This window comes from Lutra lutra, chromosome 1 (genome assembly GCF_902655055.1).
Source record: "Lutra lutra chromosome 1, mLutLut1.2, whole genome shotgun sequence".
Lineage (NCBI taxonomy): Eukaryota > Metazoa > Chordata > Mammalia > Carnivora > Mustelidae > Lutra > Lutra lutra.
The window spans coordinates 97949242-97971145 of NC_062278.1; the positions used below are offsets into that span (position 1 = coordinate 97949242).

At 33.8% G+C, this 21904-nt stretch overlaps 1 protein-coding gene across 1 annotated transcript in view; it reads right to left on the bottom strand.

The window, feature by feature from the left end:
* Nucleotides 1-21904, bottom strand: part of SPATA16 (spermatogenesis associated 16) — a 245971-nt gene that overhangs the window by 151506 nt on the left and 72561 nt on the right. Inside the window, exon 4 of the mRNA XM_047730665.1 lies at nt 14236-14381. Within this exon, the coding sequence (XP_047586621.1) occupies nt 14236-14381 (146 nt within the window). The remainder of the gene's footprint in view (nt 1-14235; nt 14382-21904) is intronic.

Sequence of the window (21904 nt, forward strand, 5' to 3'; positions counted from 1 at the left end):
AGCTCCATCCACATTGTTGCAAATGGCAAGATTTCATTCATTTTTATGGGTAATATTTTATTGTATATACAACCTTGGGGTGTGTGTGTATATATATGTACATGTTGTGTACATATATATACACCTACACATATTGTGCACAATATGTATATATATGTGTGTGTGTGTGTGTGTATATACATACAAGCTCTTCTTTATCCTTTCATCAGTTGATGGACACTTCGGCTGTTTTCACAATTTGGCTATTGTAGATAATGCTGCTATAAATATTGGGGTGCATGTATCCCCTTGAATTATTATTTTTGTTCTCTTTCTGTAAATACCTAGTAGTATGATTACTGAATCATAGGATAGTTCTATTTTTAATTTTTTGAGGAAGCTCCATTCTATTTTTCATGGTGGTTGCACCAGTTTGCATTCCCACCATCAGTACAAGAAGGCTCCTTTTCCTCCACATCCTCAACACCTGTTATTTCTTAGGTTGTTGATTTTAGCCATTCTGACAGGTGTGAGGTGATATCTCATTGTCATTTCCCTGATGGTGAGTGATGTTGAGCAGCTTTCCATGTGTCTGTTGGCCATCTGGATGTCTTCTTTGGAAAAATGTCTATTTATTTATGTCTTCTGCTCATTTTTAAATGAATTATTCATTTTTTTGGTGTTGAGTTTTATAAGTCATTTATATATTTTAGATACTAACCCTTTATTGGATATGTCATTTGCAAATATCTTCTCCCACTCCACAGATCGCCTTTTAGTTTTACTGTTTCCTTTGCTGTGAAGAAGGTTTTTTGTTGTCATTTTTTGTTGCTTTTTTTTTTTAATCTTGACAAAGTCCCAATAGTTTATTTTTGCTTTTGTTTCCTTTGCATCAGGAGATATACCTAGAAAGAAGTTGTTATGGCCAACTGCAAAGAGGTTACTGCCCATGTTCTCCTCTAAGATTTCTATGGTTTCAGGTCTCATATTTAGGTCTTTAATCCATTCTGAATTTATTTTTGCATATGGTGTAAGAAAGTGGTCCAGTTTCATTCTTTTACATGTTGTTGTCTAGTTTTCCCAACACCATTTGTTGAAGAGACAGTTTTCCACTGCATATTCTTTCCTGTTTTGTTGAAAATGAATTGACCAGATAGTTTTGAGTTCATGTCTGCATTTTCCATTCTGTTCCATTGTTCTATGTATCTCTTTTTGAGCAAGTACCATAGTGTTTTGATCACTATAGCTTTGAATATAATTTGAATAGTAATATAATTGGATATATTACTATATCAATATAATACATATTGTATTATATTGTAACATAATTTGAAGTCCAGAATTGTGATGCCTGTAGCTTTGCTTTTTTTTTTTTTTCCTTCCTTCCAAGTTTGTGTTGGGTATTTGGGGTCTTTTGTGGTTTCATACAAACCTTAGGATTGTTTGATTTAGTTCTGTGAAGTTCTAGTTCTAGTTCAATCTGTTGATATTTTGATAAGTATTGCATTAAATGTGTAGATTGCTTTGGGTAGTATAGACATTTTAACACTATTTGTTCTTCCAATCCACGAGCAAAGAATGTCTTTCTATTTCTATTTCTATTTCATCTTCAATTTCTTTCATCAGTGTTTTATAGTTTTCAGAGTACAAGTCTTTCACCTCTTTGGTTGGGTTTATTCCTAGGTATCTTACTATTTTTGGTGCAATTATAAATGGATTTTTTTTTTTCATTTCTCTGTCTGCTGCTTCATTATTGGTGAATAGAAATGCAACAGATTTCTGCATGCTGATTTTGTATTCTGTGACAACTGAATTTATTTATTACTTCTAGCAGATTTTTGGTGGAGTCTTTCAGGTTTTCTGTATACAGTATTATGTCTTCTGCAACTAATGAAACTTTTACTTCTTCCTTGCAGATTTGGATGCCTTTTATTTCTCTTTGTTGTCTGATTGCTGTGACTAGGACTTTCAGTACTATGTTAAATAACAGTGGCGAGAGTACACATCCTGTCTTGTCCTGACCATAGAGGAAAATCTCCCACGTTTTCCCCACTGAGGATGATATTAGCTGTGGGTTTTTCATATTTGGCCTTTATTCAATGTTGAGGTATGTTCCCTCAATCCCTGCTTTGCTGAGAGTTTTTATCATGAATGGATGTTGTGATTTGTCAATTGCTTTTCCTGCATCTATTAAAATGATCATATTGTTTTTAACCTTTCTTTTATTAATGTGGTGTAGCATGTTGATTGATTTGCAAATATTGGGCCACCCTTACAACACAGGAATAAATCCCACTTGATTATGGTGAATCATTCTTTTAATTGATTTGCTAATATTTTATTGAGATGTTGGATTTGATTTGCTAATACTTTACTGAGAATTTTTGCATCTATGTTCATCAGGGATATAAGTTCTCTTTTTTACTGGAGTCTTTATCTGATTTTGATATCAAGGTAATGCTGACCTCATAGAATAAATTTGGAGGTTCTCTTTCCTTTCCTATTTTTTGGAATAGTTTGAGAAGAATAGATGTTAACTCTTCTTTAGACCTTTGATAGAATTTGCCTGTGAAGCCATCTGGCCCTGTTTTTGTTTGTTGGGAGTTTTTTGGTTACTGATTCAATTTCTTTTCTGATTATTGGTCTGTTCAGTTTTTCTATTTCTTCCTGTTTCGGTTTTGGTAGTTTATATTATCTATATTATATATAGATAAATATATTATATTTATCCTAGGTTGTCCAATTTGTTGACATATATGTTTTCATAATATTCTTTTATAATTATTTGTATTTCTGTGGTGTTGGTTGTTATTTCTCCCCTCTCTTTTGTGATTTTATTTATCTGGGTCTTTTTTCTTTTCTTTTTGATAAGTCTAGCTAGAGATTTATCAATATTATTGAATTTTTCAAAGAACCAGCTCCTGGTATTGCTGATGTGTTCTATTGTTTTTGCTTTATTTTTTAGTTTTTGTATCATTTATTTCTGCTCTAATCTTTATCATTTCCTTTCTTCTGTTGGCCCTAGGCTTCTTTTTTGTCCTTTAGGCATAAGGTTAGGTTGTTTATTTGAGAGTCTTCTTGCTTCTTAAGGTAGGCTTGTATTGCCATATACATCCCCCTTAGGACCACTTTTGCTGCCTCCCAAAGGTTTTGTTTGGACTGTTGTGTTTCATTTTTATTTGTTTCCATGTATTTATTTTTAAATTTCTTCTTTGATTTCCTGGTTGACCCATTCATTGTTTGGTGGCATGTTATTTAACTTCCATGTTTTTGTGGTCTTTCAAAATTTTTTCTTGTGGTTGGCTTTTAGTTTCATAGTATTGTGGTCAGAAAAGGTGCATGGTATGATTTCAATCTTTTTGTAATTGTCGAGGCCTGATTTGTCACCTAATATATGACCTGTCCTTGAGAATATCCCATGTACATTCAAAAAGAATGTATGCTGGAACACTGAAAAAAATAAAATAAAAAAAAAGAATGTATATACTGCTGTTTTAGGATGGAATGTTCTAAACATATCTGTTATGTCCATCTGGTTCAGTGTGTCATTCAAAGCCAATTTCCTTGTTTATTTTCTGTTTAGATGATCTGTCCATTAATGTAATGTTAAATTCTTCTGCTATTGTATTATTATAATCAATCAGTTTATTTTTTTAAATTGCTCATTTATTTGGGTGCTTCTATGTTGGGTGCATAAATATTTATAATTGTTATAGCTTCCTGTTAGATTATCTCCTTTATTATGATATAGTGCTCTTGTTTGTCTGTTGTTACATTCTTTGTTTTAAAGTCTAGTTTGTTTGATATAAGTATTACTACTTTGGTTTTCTTTTGACATCTATTTGTGTGATAAATAATTCTCCATCCCCTCACTTTCAATCTACAGGTGTCTTTATATCTTACATGAGTCTCTTGTAGGCAGCATATAGATGGGTCTTATTTTTTTAATCCATTCTGACACCAATGTCTTTTGATCAAATCATTTAGTCTATTTACATTCAAAGTAATTGTTGATAAATATGTATTTAGAGCCATCTCATTACTTTTTTGTCATTGTTTCTGGAGATTTCTCTAATCCCTTCTTGTCCCCATCACTTTTGATCTTTCCGTTGTACTCAAAGAGGCAGGGCTGGTTTAGTGGTCACGAACTCCTTTAATTTTTGCTTGTCTAAGAAACTCTTTCTCTCCTCTATTCTGAATGATAGCTTTGCTGGATAGAGTATTCTTGGCTGCAGGTTTTTCCCATTCATTATTTTGAATATATCATGGCACTCTCTTCTGGCTTGTCAAATTTCTGTTGAGAAATATCCAGCTAGCCTTATCAGTTTTGCCTTCTAAGTTAAGGACTTCTTTTGTCTTGCTGCTTTTAAGGTATTTCCTTTATCACTATACTTTGCAAATTTAATTACAATATGTCTTGGTGTTGGCTTGCTTTTATTGATTTTGGTGGGAGTTCTTTGTGCTTCCTGGGCCGGGATGTTTGTTTCCTTCCCCAGATTAAGGAAGTTTTCTGCTATTATTTCTTGAAATAAATTTTCTTCTCTCTTTTCTCTCTTCTTCTGGGATTCCTATAATACAAACGTTATTATGTTTGATGGAATCACTGAGTTCCCTAAATCTATTCTAGTGTTGCATAATTTTTTTTTTTGTTCAGCTTCATTATTTTCCATTATTTTGTCTTCTAGGTCACTAACTCATTCCCCTGCTTCTTCTAGCCTGCTGTACATTGCATCAAGCCTGTTTCCAATCTCATTTATTGCATTCTTCATCTCTGATTCTTTTTTAACTTTTTTTAAAATCTCTGTAGTAAGGGTCTCATTGATGTCTTCTATTTTTTCTCTCAAACCCAGTGAGTATCTTTATAATTATTGCTTTAAATTCTCAATCAGGCATTTACTCATATGTCTTTTGCTTAGATCTCTGGCTATGGCCTTATTCCTTCATTTGGGATGAATTCCTCCATCTTGGAATTTTGTCTAAGTTTCTGCTTTCTTCTCTGTGTTAGAAGAGCCAGCTATGTGTCCTGCTTTTGAAAACAATAGCCATATGAAAGAAGGGCATTATGCTGTGCCCAGGGCCTGGTGCTTCAGTGTGTGCTGCATGTGCTCTTTTGTTGTGTTTTGGCTGCTTTATCCTTTAAGATAGTCATCTGCAGAGGTTCTCCCTGCCTTTTGTGGGCAGGGTTTGGTCCTTGGCTTGAATGTGATGAATTTTAACTAAGTGTGCTCTGGTTTGCTTCTGAAATGGACTTGATACCACCTCCATCAGAACTGAGGTCTTGTAGAACTCTCTGGTCACGTGACGTGGGTGGTCTGTGTTGGTCTTCCTGGGGAGGGTCCTGCTGCATTGGGATTGAGGGAAGCTTGAATGAGAATGGCAGAATGGCCAGAGTAAGGAGGAGTGTTGGAGGGATTGGTGTAAGCAAGTTGGGCAATGAATGTCAGCTCTGTGTTAATGCTGGGAGGTGGGGGGGGGGGGGTGAGAAAATAGTGACAGCCAGCTCCTTTGTTCCCAGAAAGGTGTTTCTGGAATTCTGCCTCTCAGGGACTTGCTCCAAGAAGAGTAGAAAATCTACTGCCCCCTCCCACCCCTTTCTCTATGCTCCAGGCATTCTACAGATTGCTAATTCCCATGTTGTCTGTCCTTGGGTTATTTGCCTGCTTCTCTCCAGGCTGTATCCCAGTCAAACCTGCTGACCTTCAAACTCCAGGCTTTAATCCCCACTGGTTGTAACAGCTTATGAAATTTGGTCCCTTTCATTTTCTAAACCATGGATTTGGGGAAACATTCTACTACTGTGTTCCTGTGTACTCCTTTCGCTTTTGCCCTTCTCTGTGATCATGTCCCCCTCCACCACCACAGCACCCATGATTTGTTTCTCCCTTAAACAATGTCTCTGCACATCCTACCTTCTTTGATGTGACTGCTTTTCTTCCTTTAGTTGTAGAGTTTGTTCTGTCAGTCTTCAGGTCAATTTCTTGGGTATTTAGGATGATTGGTAATTATCTAGTTGTGTTCATGTGAGGAGACAAGCCTAGGGTCCTCCCACTCCATGATCTTCCTCTGTCTCCAAGTATCGGTAATGCTTTAAGCTTATATCACCACTGAACATTTTAATTATTCTCAAAGTTGTGGATATGACACCTTAAAAGTTGTATTTTCATAGGCGTTTCAAAATTGTCTACTGAGTTTCTGATGGGTTCAAAAAGGTATCTTAAAAGTAACAGTCTCATCTATGCATATGCAGAGTTTATTGGTATTAATAAATACCATGGAAAATAATCTGCATTTGTTATTCATGGTAGAATTGAGATAAAATACAAATCTGATATATTTTATGTTCAGGGAGGACTTTAAGCAGTTTACGTGCTATAAAGATGAGAAAACTGATGGAAAGAGAAGTTAAATTTCTCGTGGAAGTCAAAGCTAGTAAGTGATAAGGCAGAGATTCAAATCATGCCTTTGGTGTTTTTTGTTTCTTTTCTTTCTTTTTTTTTTTTTTTGGTTATTTTATTTTCTTAAATTTTGACCCATGGGTCATTTAAATGTTTAATTTCCAAGCATTTGGAGAGATTTTCTAGACAGCTGACTATTAATCATTTCTAATTTAATTCTGTTAACCATATTCCACTGTGGTTAGCGAACAAATCCTATCAGATTTCACATTTTCAGAATTTTATTGAGTTTTATTTTTTATCTCTGGTAATACTCCTTATGTTCTGCCTTGTCTGATATTAACATACCCAAGCCTGACACAAAAACAAGTTTTTATGTTTACTATATAGTACATCATTTTTCTCCCTTTTATTCTCTATCTATATCTTTTTGTAAATAACATATATTTGAATGTTGGTATTTAATCCAGATTGGCAATATCTCCCTTTTAATTGGAATGTTTAGTCAATGTACATTTAATGTAACTATAATTTGGTTCAACTCTAACATCTTGCAATTATCTTCCACTGTTTCATTCATTTTTTGTTATTCTCTTTCACCTTCCTGACTTATTTTTAGTTAAGTATATCTTTAGTATATAATTTTAAGTTCACTACTGGCTTTCTAGCTGTACTTTTCTATCTTTTAAGGTTTACTCTAGGAATTATAATGTGCATCCTTAATTTAACACAGACTATTTAGAGTTAATATTGTACTATCTCACGCAAAAATATTAGTAGTAAAATTCCATTTGTGCTCTCTCCCACAGGACTTATGGTATTGTCGTCCAATAATTCACATCAAAATATGTAATCTTTTTATAATTTATCTTTCATCAGTTTAAAGTTATCCCACTGTATTTTGGCCTCCATTATGTTTCTTTTTTTAAAGATTTCATTTATTTATTTGAGAGAGAGATGGAGATAGAGAGAGAGAACATAAGCAAGGGGAGGGCCAGAGGGAAATGAGAAGCAGGCTCCCCAATGAACAGAGAGACCAACCAGGGTTTGATTCCAGGACCCTGGGATTATGACCTGAGCTGACGGCAGACATGTAAAAATCAACTGTTCTACTTGGGCACGTCAACCTCCTTTATTTCTGATTAAAAGTCACCTGCTACTTATATCATTGTTCCCTTTTATATAATGTGTTGTTTTCCTTTGACTGCCCTTAATATTTCTCTCCATGTTGGGTTTTCAAGAGTTTGATTATGATGTTCCTAGATGTAGTTCTTTTTATTTTTACCTTAGTTTGGGCTGACTGGATATCCCCATTTTTTAATCAAATTTGGAAGATTTTCAGTAAATATTTTGATGTCCTATTCTTTCTTTTCCTTTTGAGACTTCAATTACATGTATGCTAGATTTCCTGCTACTGTCCCTGAGAACAGGTCACAGAAGCAATGGTTAATTTTTAAAAATCTCTCTTCTTTCCACTCTTCATACCAGGTAATTTCTGTAAATTCATCTTCAGTCTTTAGCAGTATCCAAACTAATGCTAAGGTCAATCAGTACATTTCAAAATGTCAGGTATTTTATTAATGTATGCTAAAATCTCCATTTGGTACTTAGTTTCTATTTTTCTGTTGAGAGTCTCATCTCTTCAGTCATTATTATAATCTTTATCTCAAGGGCCTTGGACCAAAAATAGGGAATGGCTTCTTGAAAATCTTTCTCTACCAATTCCAATATATGGGGCACCTTGGAGTCTGTTTCTATGACTTGTATATTTTCTTAATTATGAGTCTTACATACCTATTTCTCTGCATGTGTATTAATTTTTAATTTTATGCCAGACATTTCAGTTGAAACTTTGTAAGGAATCGGGATTATGACATCATCCCTGTAAACTTGTTGATTTTGTTGTTGTTTGTTTTCCCCACCAAGCAATTAAATAGTGTATACTCTTTATACTCTTGTTCCTGTCATGCTTGGCTCTAGTCTTCGTTAGGGCAGATCTATTTTGGCTTAATACTAATGTGTGGCCCTTTCTAGAGGTCATGGTCCTTACTCTTAAAGCAGTCTTTCTGAGGTCTCAACCGAATGCCTGAGGTACTCAGTGAGGTCTTTTCACACTGTCACTCCAACACATCCCATCACTGCAGGGTCTCTCATATTTTCATTTAGCTATTATGCCTGCAGCACGCAATCTCTGCTACATGGAGTCTCACTCCTCACATTGGTTAAGAATCTATAATAAATCCTCATGTAGATTTCTGGCCCCATCCCCTCACACAGCTACCTTTTTTTGTGGCCACTTACCCTATAAATTACAGCTTATTTTCAGCGTAGTATTTTAATCTCTGCCTCCTCAGGTCAGTGAGTTTGCAGTTTAACTTGATATCTATCTCCCTGAATTATGGTAGGAAATTATTTTCCTAGCAAAAACTGATAAAATTGTGGGGCACACCATGTGTATTTCCCTTCTCTAGACGATCATGGTCCTGCCATGACTACTGTCCAATTCCTGAAAAGAGTTACCTCATATATTTTGTCCAGTTTTATTTGTTTACAGTAAAAATATAGGTCCAATGCCAGTAACTCTGTCATAGGTGGAATTAAAAATTCATGGGTTTAGATTTAATTTTCACAAAACCTTGTGAAATAGTATTTGTGAAGTAGGTACTATAATTATAACCCAATATTAAAGAGAATTAAACTCAGGCTAACTAATGAGTGGGGGAGTCAGATTTTTTTTTTTTTTAAAGATTTTTACTTATCTATTTGACAGACAGAAATCACAAGTAGGCAGAGAGAGAGATTGGAGGAAGCAGGCTCCCCACCGAGCAGAGAGCCCGATGCGGGGCTCGATCCCAGGACCCTGGGATCATGACCTGAGCCGAAGGCAGAGGCTTTAACCCACTGAGCCACCCAGGCACCCCAGGAGTCAGATTTTAAGCTTAGATAGATTCCAGACTCTGCTCTGATTCAATATACTATATTGCCTCTGCAACATGAAATTATATTTATTTCCTTCATAGCATTTATCACATTCTTTTTTCTCATGTATTTATTTATATTTGTTTTTTTACACTTGACATTTCTCCTAATGTGTATAAATATATTTCCTGTTTACAAATGCTTCTCCACTGCACAGCATAGGGTTTAGGTAGGCATTCAATAAATATTTGTTGAATGAATGAAAGAATGAAGATGCCACCATTACAAAACAATTTTGAAAATAGGATCTTTTCTACATATTTGTTATTTTGCCTTCTACTTTGTGGCATCAAAATGCTGCAAGAAAAACAAGAATCTACAGATGAGAAACATGCAAAAAAAAGTTATATACACTATTAAAATCTTTACAATTACATATATCAAAATATAAATACAAGATAGAAAAAGAGTCATAGCACGATTTCTATTCTTGATAAGATAGCAGTAATTAGAAATCAATCTTAGGAATATTCAAAATACTTCCTGATTGGGGTGCCTGGGTGGCTCAGGGGGTTAAGCCTCTGCCTTCAGCTCAGGTCATGATCCTAGGGTCCTGGGATCAAGCCCCGCATTGGGCTCTCTGCTCAGCAGGGAGACTGCTTCCACCTCTCTCTCTCTGCCTGCCTCTCTGCCTACTTGTAATCTCTACTTGTCAAATATATAAATAAAATCTTAAAAAAAAAAAAACATTTCCTGATAAACAATGGCAGTAGTCTGATGAGGTAAGCAAGAGTTGATGTGTTTGGTGAATCTAGGCATAGCTTTTGGTTGAAGTAAAAAAAAAAAAAAAAAAAGGCAAAACAAAGCATGATATGCATATCAGTCACTTTGGACATGTTATTGGGAAAAACAATTGTTAATAAGTGTTTCTTGAGCCTTTATCTCATTTATCATATTTTAATAACAATACACATCTGATTAATTTCAAAATGTATCTTTGTTGAACTTAGAACCATAAAGTTATGGTTCTTGTAGTCTTGTACATGACATAACAATATGCACTTATTTTTATCAGAAGCAAAACTACAGATGATTTTTAAGCTAATTTTTGTGCTAACAAATCTCCTAAAGATATGCAGCAGACCTCACATTTACATAAAATTAAAGAAAGAATGCTTAGCAAATGCAAATAAATGCAAAAAGGGAATATTTTAATTTTGATTCATGATTAGTAGCAACCATCACAAAGTGGTAATAATACAAAAGCAAAATTCTGCATTTGCTGTATAACTAATGGTTGTAAGCTATTTATAGATTGAGAATTCTGATTAATTTATTTTGAGAAATATATTTATTGATTATATATCAGACTCTGTTTTAAAATCCAAGATCTTTGAAAACACTTTAATATTAGAATCCTATGCACTGACTTCCACAGTTCTGCAGGATGACAAGCCCAAGAAAATGATTTATTTCACTTGGTGCATTATTAATTGTATGAATTGACTGTTTAACCTCTATTGATTTGCATTTCTTACTTAATGTTCAACTTAGAAACAGAAGCAAAAGTTATTTTACAATGGAAAAAGATGAAACTTAATCCAAGTGTAGTATTTAAGATCATTTTACTATTCACCATTATATGTCCTCCTCTCAGCAGTTTTCAAATATTGAAAAAGTGCTCTTAGTTTTGAAACAAAAGTTGCTAAATCTAAATCATGAACCTATTGACCTGTAGCATTTTATTGTTTCTTATATTTGGATTGCAGTGAAATTTTTTACTAATGTTCATTACTTATTTTTATAACACTGAATTAAGTTTTGACATGACCATTTCATTTGGAATATTTTTATTATTAAATATGATTTAAAAATTCATCAAACCATTCTGATATCCAGGAGATATTTTCCTTAATATGTAGGCCATGTTAGTGACCCTTTTTATGTACAGCAAAAATCATGGAGAAGGTGATAAATAATTACTTTCAGTGCATCTCAACTTATTATTTTTTACATATGCCTATACATTTTCTGGGTCAGTTCCAATTTCAAATATTTTTCCCTTTGTGATCACAAGTCATGCAAGTAGCCCAGATATTCCAAAACTATATCCACATTAAATGTTTCCAAAAAGTATAGGGATGATTTTTTTTTTTCTGTGTGTGTGTGTGTGTGTGTGTGTGTGTGTGTGTGTGAAAGAGACTCTGCCTTTAGGTTCTGTAGTTTACTTAGCAGGAAAATTTTTGATTTGAATTTCCCCAATGGCTAATGATGTTGAACATTTTTTCACGTGGTCTGTTAGCCATTTGTATGTCTTCTTTGGAGAAGTGTCTGTTCATGTCTTCTGCCCATTTTTTGACTTGATTATTTGTTTTTTGGGTGTTGAGTTTGAGAAGTTCTTTATAGATCATGGATGCCCAGCCCATTATCTGTAATGTCATTTGCAAATATCTTCTCTGTGGTTTGACTTTTGTTTTGTTGACTGTTTCCTTTGTTTTGCAGAAGCTTTTATCTTGATGAAGTCCCTAAAGTTCATTTTCACTTTTGTTTTCCTTGCCTTTGGAGGCATGTCTTGAAAGAAATTGCTCTGGCCCATGTCAAAGAGGTTACTGCTTGATGGATTCCTGTCTCACATTAAGGTCTTTCATCCGTTTAAATTTTATCTTTGTGTATGGTGTAAGAGAACTGTTGAATTTCATTCTTCTGTATATTAACTGTCCAAGTTTCCTGGCACCATTTATTAAAGAGACTGTCTTTTTTCCACTGGATATTTTTTCCTAATTTGTTGAAGATTAGTTGACCATAGAGTTGGGGGTCCATATCTGAGCTCTCTATTCTGATCCATTGATCTGTATGTCTGTTTTTGTGCCAGTACCATGCTGTCTTGGTAATTACAGCTTTGTAATATAGCTTGAAATCAGGACGTGATTCCCCCAGCTATTTCTCTTTCAACATTTCCTTGGTGATTGGGGTCTTTTCTGGTTCCATACAAATTTTGGGATTGTTTGTTCCAGCACTTTGAAAAATGCCAGTGGAATTTTGATCGGGATGGCATTAAAGGTATAGATTGCTCTGGGCAGCATAGACATTTTAACAAGGTTTATTCTTCCAATCCACGAGCATGGAATGCTTTTCCATCTTTTTGTGTCTTCTTCAATTTCTTTCATGAGTGTTCTGTAGTTCCTTGAGTATAGATCATTTACCTCTTTTGTTAGGTTTATTCCAAGGTACCTAATGGTTTTTGGTGCTATTGTAAATATAACTGATTCCTTAATTTCTCCTTCTACAGTTACATTGTTAGTGTATAGGAAAGCAACTGATTTCTATGCATTCATTTTGTAACCTACTACATTACTGAATTGCTGTATGAGTTCTAGTAATTTGGGGGTGGAGTCTTTTGGGTTTCCCACATCAAGTATCAGGTGATCTGTGAAGAGAGAGACCCTCAGCCATCAGAAAGGATGAATACCTAACATTTGCATCAACATGGATGGAACTGGAGGAGATGATGCTAAGTGAAATAGGCCAGGCAGAGAATGACAGTTATCATATGGTCTCACTTACTTGTGGAACATAAGGAATAGCATGGAGGACATTAGAGAAAAGAAGGGGAAAATGAAGTGGGGGAGAATCAGAGGAGGATATGAACCATGACAGACTATGGACTCCAGAAAAGAAACTGAGGGTTTTAGAGGGGAGGGGTTTGGGGGGATGGGTGACCATGGTGATGGGTATTAAGGAGGGCACGTATTGCATGGAGCACTGGGTGTTATATGCAAACCATGAATCATGGAACACTACATCAAAAACTAATGATGTACTGTATAGTGATCATATAATAAAAACAAAGAGGAGGAAAACTTCTTTCAAGAAGGTTATCTTATGAATTTCAAAGTGATTTTGTTTGTGTATCCTTAATGGAAAGCTTAAACCTACAAACTCAAGGTCTCCTTATGAATGTGAAGAATCTTGGGTAGATCTTTTACATCCTCGTGGATGTGGAGCTGTAAATGCTGTTTGTCATGTTTGCAGATCTCCCATTCACAGGATGGGTCTTAGTATAACTGATAGCTGTTATTAACAAGGCAAACATTATGTTTTCATGCTGATATTAGTTTCTTATTTGTATCCAAAAGAAGTACAGGATGTCTCAGATCAGAGAATAGACAAAACCAAAAGTTCTAGGTAAATTGTTCAAAGTTAGGCAGAAAGGGGAGGAGGCATTATAATTCTAAGGAAAACTTACTTGAAAGGCATCACATAATCAGTTTATTTTTGCTGTAGATTAAGCTGAATATTATCCATGGTAAGAGCAAGGTCTTTAGGAAACAGGACATATGAGAGGTATATGTTTATGGAAGAAAAAGAGGCCTGGGTAAGCTTGGGGATTCTAGGAAGCCACAAGATAACATAATGATACAGACTTCTGAAGACGGATAGAAATATGAAAAAGAAATCCTTAAGGACAATAAGTGTCTTGCACCTTTGGACAACTTTCACACCTACCCTTGCATAGCATCCTTTGAATCAGCTATCCTATTACCAAATAAGCCATGAACATTAAGTCTCTGCTTATGGTTGACAGTCCAAATTTCCTTCTGCTATTCTTCATATTTTGTGCATTTTTGGAAATCCTTCTCATCCCTTACTTACCTTATTCACTCTCTCCTCTCTTGCTGTAATAATTTGCTACTTCAGTTCTCTGCCTTTTTATTTTACCCTGCATTATGAGTAGCTGTTTATGTGTCTGTTCCTTCCATTAGGTTTTGAGATGGCCTTTGTGCTCCCTGATTGTCTAGCTTAACATAAATCAAGTAGTAAAGAAATTTTTTTTTGTTTTCCTTTAAATTTAAATGAAATGGAAGTTGATTGTACAAGCTCACATAGTGCCCTCTGCTTGCATGAACAGTATTTACTTGCAGTTACTAATACTTCATTTTACCTGTGTGCATGATTCAGGGCAAGGTCAGGTTTCCTCATACGTAGATAGCAAGTAACAAGCTTTGTCTCGATGAAACTTGCCACGCTTGCTATATCTTCAGCAGATGCTTCAAATGGTTTTCCCAGAGCTGCCCCTTTGCTGCAAAGCTTAAAAAAAAAAACAAACCTTAAATTTCCTAATAATTTTTCCAAGTAATTTAGCTTTTATATTAGCAAAACATGTACATGTATGCATACTTTTTCCAAACTACAAGTTAAATATTAATATTTTGATTGTAAATTAAATAAATTGTTGCTGTTCACTGTTATTGGACTATCATATAAAATAAGTAACACATTTTACAGTAAAATGGTTCCTATAAAATATTTTAAAAGCATGATATTTTTTAAGGGGGTGCCATTTGCTAAGAATGTCTGTTTTAAAAATAAAGCATACAATAAGCAAAGATATTAACAGAAAACCAGGTATAAATCATATTAAATACCAGTGCTTTTATGAAAACCCAGCTGAGCAATGATCTAGCACACTATCAAGTTTGATTTAATATAATAAGGGGTATCGGAAATAAACTCCTAGGAACCATTAACATGATCGGTGATTAATTTGATTCTGAATCATATTCTCTAAGATGTTATTGAAAGAATAGAAGTGAAAATTTATTAGAATTTATTGGCAGAGGCCACGGTATCTGAAAAATATGGCAAGAATGTAGAATTCTTAATAAAAATTCCAGGAAGTCAGTGGTTTCTGGGCACCATAGATAAACTGTAGATGAAGAAAATAATTAATTTTTTAGGAGAACCCCAAACATTTAGAAGTCTCAATAATATGACAAGGGTACATCAGCACTTTTTTTTCCCTCAGCGTTTTCTACTGTTCTTTGGAATTAAGGCTGATGGGAAGATGAAACTCTGCTTTCTGTTAAATGACCTTATTTAGAATACCTACTTTTTTGCTCTTTTCTATCTCCATCTGACATATATTGGAGAAAATTTTCTCACTGGGGACAATAATATTTGGAATTCATACCTATTTATATATACTTTAATATACATTTTTTTGGTCTTCTAAACACCGTTTAATTTTTTTCTAAACATTATTTAAATTATTTAGTTTAAACTAATTTTTCTTTTATAGATTAAATTGAGATTGGCTTGCCATTCACATTAACATTATTGCCAATTATTTTTTAAAGCAAAATGCATTTGAGAATGGCTATATTCTGTTCTAAAATGTATTTTATCCAAACGCAGTAAGATAAAATAAAATCTGGAATCTAGATGTTTAATATCATAGTTTGAATTGGTAGTTACCTGATAATATTATCTTTTGCTTGGATATCCTGTCAATTGTGAGAATTCATATCATTTAAAAGTCTTTTTCAATTTCATAGGTGAAAAATGTTGCCTCATTTATTTGATCAATAAATGTTTATTGAATCTAAAACTAATTGCCAGACAAAAGTACTGCCTTTACACTTTAATTTGCATTAGATAGATCTTTTAAAATTGAATTTTGGTTAGGTTTAGCTTTGTGTAAATACCTGTTTTTTATTCCTTGTCTATTTCCATTGACATGCTAATCTCTTATTAATTTAAGAGCTCTTTAGGCATATAAGCTATTACCCTTTTCTTGTAACAACTATATATACATAATCAAACATAAGGGTCTTTCCTCTCAAATTATGTTTTAGAAAATAGTCAAATTTTATTCATGTTCTTAAAAGGATTCCCAGAGTATATATTATAAAACTCTTTTCTCAATTATTTTGAGGAAAAAAAGGAAAGACTATTTGTGGATGACCTTAGTCAATGTTAAGTTTGGATATTTTATAAAATTACCTGATTAATTGATAATAAAAGAGACAAAACATTTAACACTGATTTAGTAACTATTCCTGAGTCTGACCCTCACAAATGTCAAGGACGTTGTAAAAGGATCTTGAAATATAATTTAAGAAAGCACTGTGAAGGGGCACCTGGGTGGTTCAGTCAGTTAAGCATCTATCTCAGCTTAGGTCATGATCCTAGGGTCCTGGGATCAAGCCTGCATCTGGCTTCCTGCTTAGTGGGAATCCTGCTTCTCCCTTTTTCTCCCTCTGCTCCTCCCCTAAGCTCCTGCTCTCTTGCTGTCAAATAAACAAAATAAATTCTGTAAAAAAAAAAAAAAAAGGCACTGTAGTTTGAACATGGCAGCAGCTTGGGACAGCATCAGAATCTCCCCTCTTCTATCAATCTCATCCTATAGGTCCCACCTAAATAGACAATTATTCAGAAAAAAAGATTTGTGAATGGCATTAGCTCTTTATAAAACCCAAATCAGTACAAAATAAAATAAAAATTGTGTAGTTTTATTTGTTGGTATATTGTCATTAAAATTCTAGACCTTCTTGATAAACTTGATCTTCAAAATGAAACCAATACTTTTTTCAAGTCTCAAATAGCCAAACCTCCTGAATTTACATAAAATCTTACACAAATCAGGATGTAAACAAGGCACACCTTGTGTGCGTATTTTGTCATTTCTTCTTATATTCCTCTCTGATGTGATGGAGCAGATAAGCCTCCTTTCTCAGGCAAACTTTTGGTGGGATGAATAGGTAGGCCATTCAGAAAGTAGTCAAGGAATAACCTCCACGAGGACATTCAGATCTTACATGGCAGGAGGAAGCAGACCTTTAGACTTAATAATATTAAAGGCTTTTTCCACAAACACTGAGAGAAAGTGAAGAATAAATGCCTGATCTTCTAACAACTGAAGTATTCTCTACTTCTACAAGATTGAAGGCCAGGAAAAGAATGAAAATGATCAATCTTTTTTTTTATTAATTATTTTTATTAGCAAATAATGCATTTGCCCCAGGGTACAAGTCTGAATCATCAGGCTTACACATTTCACAGCACTCACCAAGCACATACCCTCCCCAATGTCCATAACCTAACCACCTTATCCCTACCACCACCAACCCCCAGCAACCCTCAACTTGTTTTGTGAGATTAAGAGTCTCTTATGGTTTATCTCCCTCCCGATCCCATCTTGTTTCATTTTATCCTTCCCTACCCCCCAAACCACCCACTCTGCCTCTCAAATTCCTCATATCAGGGAGATCATATGATAATTGTCTTTCTGATTGACTTATTTCGCTCAGCATAATACCCTCTAGTTCCATCAACATCATTGCAAATGGCAAGATTTCCTTTCTTTTGATGGTTGCATAGTATTCCATTGAATATATATACCACATCTTCTTTATCCATTCATCTGTTGATGGACATCTAGGTTCTTTCCATAGTTTGGCTATTGTGGACATTGCTTTTATAAACATTCGGGTGCATGTGTTCCTTTGGATCACTACATTTTTAGAGGCAGGAGCAGGGAGTGGGGAATGGGTAAAGGGAATCAAAAGGTACAAAGTTCCAGTTATAAAATAAATAAGTCATGGTGGTATAATGGACACCACAGTGAAAATAGTTAGTAATACTGTATTGCATATATGAAATTTGTGAAGAAATTAAATTTGAAAAGTCATCACAAGAAAAAATTTTTTTACTATGTCTGGTGATGGATATTAACTAGACTTACTGTGGTGAACATTTTATGATAAAAATACCAGATCATCACCTGAAATCATTATATCACCTAAACTAATATAATATTGTATGTCAACTGTACCTTAATAATAAAAAAGATACACAGTGAAAAATTTGTTTTTGAAAATTTCTATAATTTTCATGTTTTTATACCATAATAAATTATATATTGTATATAATTTTTGCATCTTTTTATATGCTTTGCTTCTTTTTATATGTTACCAATTAAAAAACTAAACTGTATTAAAATCTATTCAGATAACCATTCCAGTTGGGTGTTTCAATGTCCCCCTCTAAACAAAAGTAAAAATACTAGAAAGAAAATCACCAAAGACACAGAAGATCTGAACAACATAATCAACCAAAAGAATGTTAAATGACATATATATATATACTTAATTTTATATATATATATATATATATATATATATATATAAAATACTCTTCCTAACTACAGCAGAATGCATATTTTTCCCAAGCACCCATGTACAAATCACCTATAAAGACTATATTGTGGAGCATAAAACAAATCTCAACAAACTGAAAACACTGAAATCATTCAGAATATATATCTTCTGACCATAATGGAATTGAAACTCATCAGTAGAAAAGAAAAAACAATAAATAAACAATCCAATTTGAAAGTGGGCAAAAGACAAGAACAGACATTACACCACAAAGGACATACAGAAGCAAACAAACACATAAAAAAGATCTTTAACAGCTTATTGTTTACCATCATTAGTCAGAGAAATGCAAATTAGAACTGTAAATTATGACTACAGAATGGCTAAAATAAAAATGATACCAAAAGCTGAGAAAGCCGAGAAATGATATCATTCACACATTGATGACAGGAATGTAAAATGGTACAGCCACTGGAGAAAACAATATGGTAGTTTCTTAACAAATTAAACACGCAACTACTGTACAGCTCAACAATTACACTTCTGGCCACTTATCCTAGAAAAATGAATGTTCACACAGAAATTCATTCATGAATGTTTATAGAACTTAATTCATAACAGCCCCAAACTGGAAGCAATCTAGATGTCCTTCTGTGGGTGGATGATTAAACTGTGGTACACCCATACTATGAGATACTGCAATGATAGATGAATGGATACTACTTGGTAATTTGAAGAAAAAACAGAGTGATACACACAACTTAAATAAATCTCTAGAGAATTATTTTGAGCAAAAAAAGCCAACCCCCCAAATTTACATACTGCATTATTATATGACAAAATTATGAAAAGAGAACAGATTAGTAATTGTGAGAGATTAGTGGTTAGTGATGGGATGGGTGTTGTGGTTATAAAGGCCAATAGGAAGGAATCCTTGTAATGACAGAACTGCCCTATATCTTGGGTGACTACATTCATCTACAGATCTTAAAACTGCACAGAACTAAATACACACACAACACACATATGAGTACAAGTAAAACTGGAGAAAGCTTAAGATTGGTAGATTGTATCAATTCTAATATTCTGGTAACAATACTGTACTATATTTTGCAAGACCTCACTATTCGAAGAAATGGCATAAAGAATACATGGGATCTCTGCATTATATCTTGCAACTTCATATAAATCTATATTTAATCTCAAATCTATATTTATCTCTATATTTATCTCAAGTAAAGTTTAATTAAAAAATTACCATGTTAGTATGTAAGTGTCTCTCATTTTTTCCTTCCCTGCCTTTTTTTTTAGAACAGCTGTGATCATGTTTAACTGGGGTTTTGGATGAGAAGATAAATTATCTGAGGGACTTTTTCCATAAGGTTTTTTCTGTGTCAAATTATGGACTGATTCCTATAATGAGGAATAGTAACTCAATACTGAGGTTTGCTCTGAAGTTTTATTCAGAAGCCATTGTGAAAGGATGCATCGATCCCTCTACTTTCTCATCATTGTTGTCTCTTGTTTGAGGACATTTGTCATGAAATAAGGGTTGTGTTTAGTGATAGAGGGAATAATAGAGGGAAGTTGGCAAGTTCTTTCGGATGATTTCATTATTTATTTTTTTTCTTAATCATCTTTCAGTTTGTTAGTGCCCGACTTCCAAGGAATTCAAGAGGGGTCATGTGAATGGTAACTTTTCTGACCTAGTGCATAGCTGCGAATGTTTTTTCGTTAACATTACACATGCAAATTAACATGGGTGAGCATACATTTCTTGACACATAATCATTTCTCTGCAAATACATAGTTCTCCATTTATATTCTTATATTTACCAGGTAAAGAAGAAAAAACAGCACTTTTTAAAAAATGAAACGGAACATAATTTTTAAAAACTTGCTGTACTGAAATTTCTTCCTTTTTCTCAAGCCTGTAGTTTTTTTCTAGCTTCTTGTAATTCAAAATTATTTAAAAAAATATTGCTATCCTGAATTCAGATATGTTGTATTCTCATCTATTTTACCTGGTAAGAGGGACGTTCATTGTGTTTCCATACTCAGGGTTTTTTTCTAACTTATAAAACTTTTCTTCAGTTACATATTTGATTATTGATCTTATTCTAACTGCTGTGTTTTCTTTCTTAAGAAAGTAATTCTTAATTTGCATCTTATATCTTTATTCTTTAGGTTTTCTGATTTTTTTTCACTTCCACATTCTAGGAGAATCTCAAGATTGATTGCAATATCATTGGCTTTTTTTGCCATTAAACTCTACTTCTTTTTATAAAAGCAATACTAGTGATAACAAATACAAGCATTTAAATAGTGCTTAGTTACAATGTTCTAAGTGTTCTCCATCTATTATGCCATTTAATAATCACAATATGAAGCACTATTTTCATGCCCATTGTGTTCGTTCAGGATGCTATAACAAAATACCATAGACTGGATGGCTTAAAAAATGAAACAGTTATCTCTCATAGTTCTTAAGACTGGGAAGTTCAAGATCAGGGTGCCAATATGGTTGCGTTCTGGTGAGTTCCTCTTACAAATTGTAGACTGCTGACTTCTCAGGGTCACCTCACATGACAGAAAGACAGACAGCCAGAGAGCTCACTGGTGTTTCTTTTATAAGGACACTAATCCCATTCATGAGGGCTGTTCTTTATAACCTAATCGCCCTTCAAATTCTCACCTCCTAATACCATGACATTGAGGATTAGGCGTCAACATTATGAATTTGTGAGGAGGGGTGGACACAAACATTCAGTTCACAGAACTCATTTCACAGATGAGGAAACTGAAGTTCAGAGAGGTGAAGTAATCTCCTCCGGCAGATTACTCTGTAGTTTACAGATCACTCTGTAGAGTTAACAACTGGGATTTTTACCTTGATGTCTGGTCATAAAGTCTGTGTCTTTAATCACTACACTAGTGCCACAAAATGTCATTCTATGAACTACTGATTTATGATGAAATAGGAAAGAAACAGAGTCAATATTCAGAAAACTTTATAACAGCTTAGCAGAGAACTATTATATCTGTTGAATCCCATAATAAGAAAATTAGGTTTTGTATTTTTGTCTTATTTTTACTTCATTTTTTCCTAGTAATTCATTTTTACTGTATTTAATGAAGTATCAATCCATAAATGATTGGGAGATAAACGAAATGAAACAGAACTGGTTGTGCACCACAGATAAGGAAAAGAATTCTATTAAATTGTTAGAAATTTAGAAGTCATAAAAACAGTTCTATTATTTAAACAATGATTACTATTGGATATTGGTGTGGATATAACTACTCATATATCTATTTATCTATCTTCTATCTATCTATCATGTATCATATCTTTACCCTTCAATTTACACAAATTATATTATTTATTACCTATACTACTAGGTAAGCTGTTTAGATTGTTTCTTTAAATATATAATGGACAAAATAAATACAGATGTATACCATTTTTTTAGATGGTGGGATAATTTTACTAGATCCCCATTTAATGTTTTCTCCAGTGAGAAATATCCCTAGTGACATTGAAAGTTCTCAGTGTCATAAATAATGTACATTGAACAGCCTTGTATATACATCTTTGCCCACACATTTGGTTATTTCCTAACTGTTACATTCTGTATGTCATAAGGTTTCCTTACATACTGGAATTGCTGA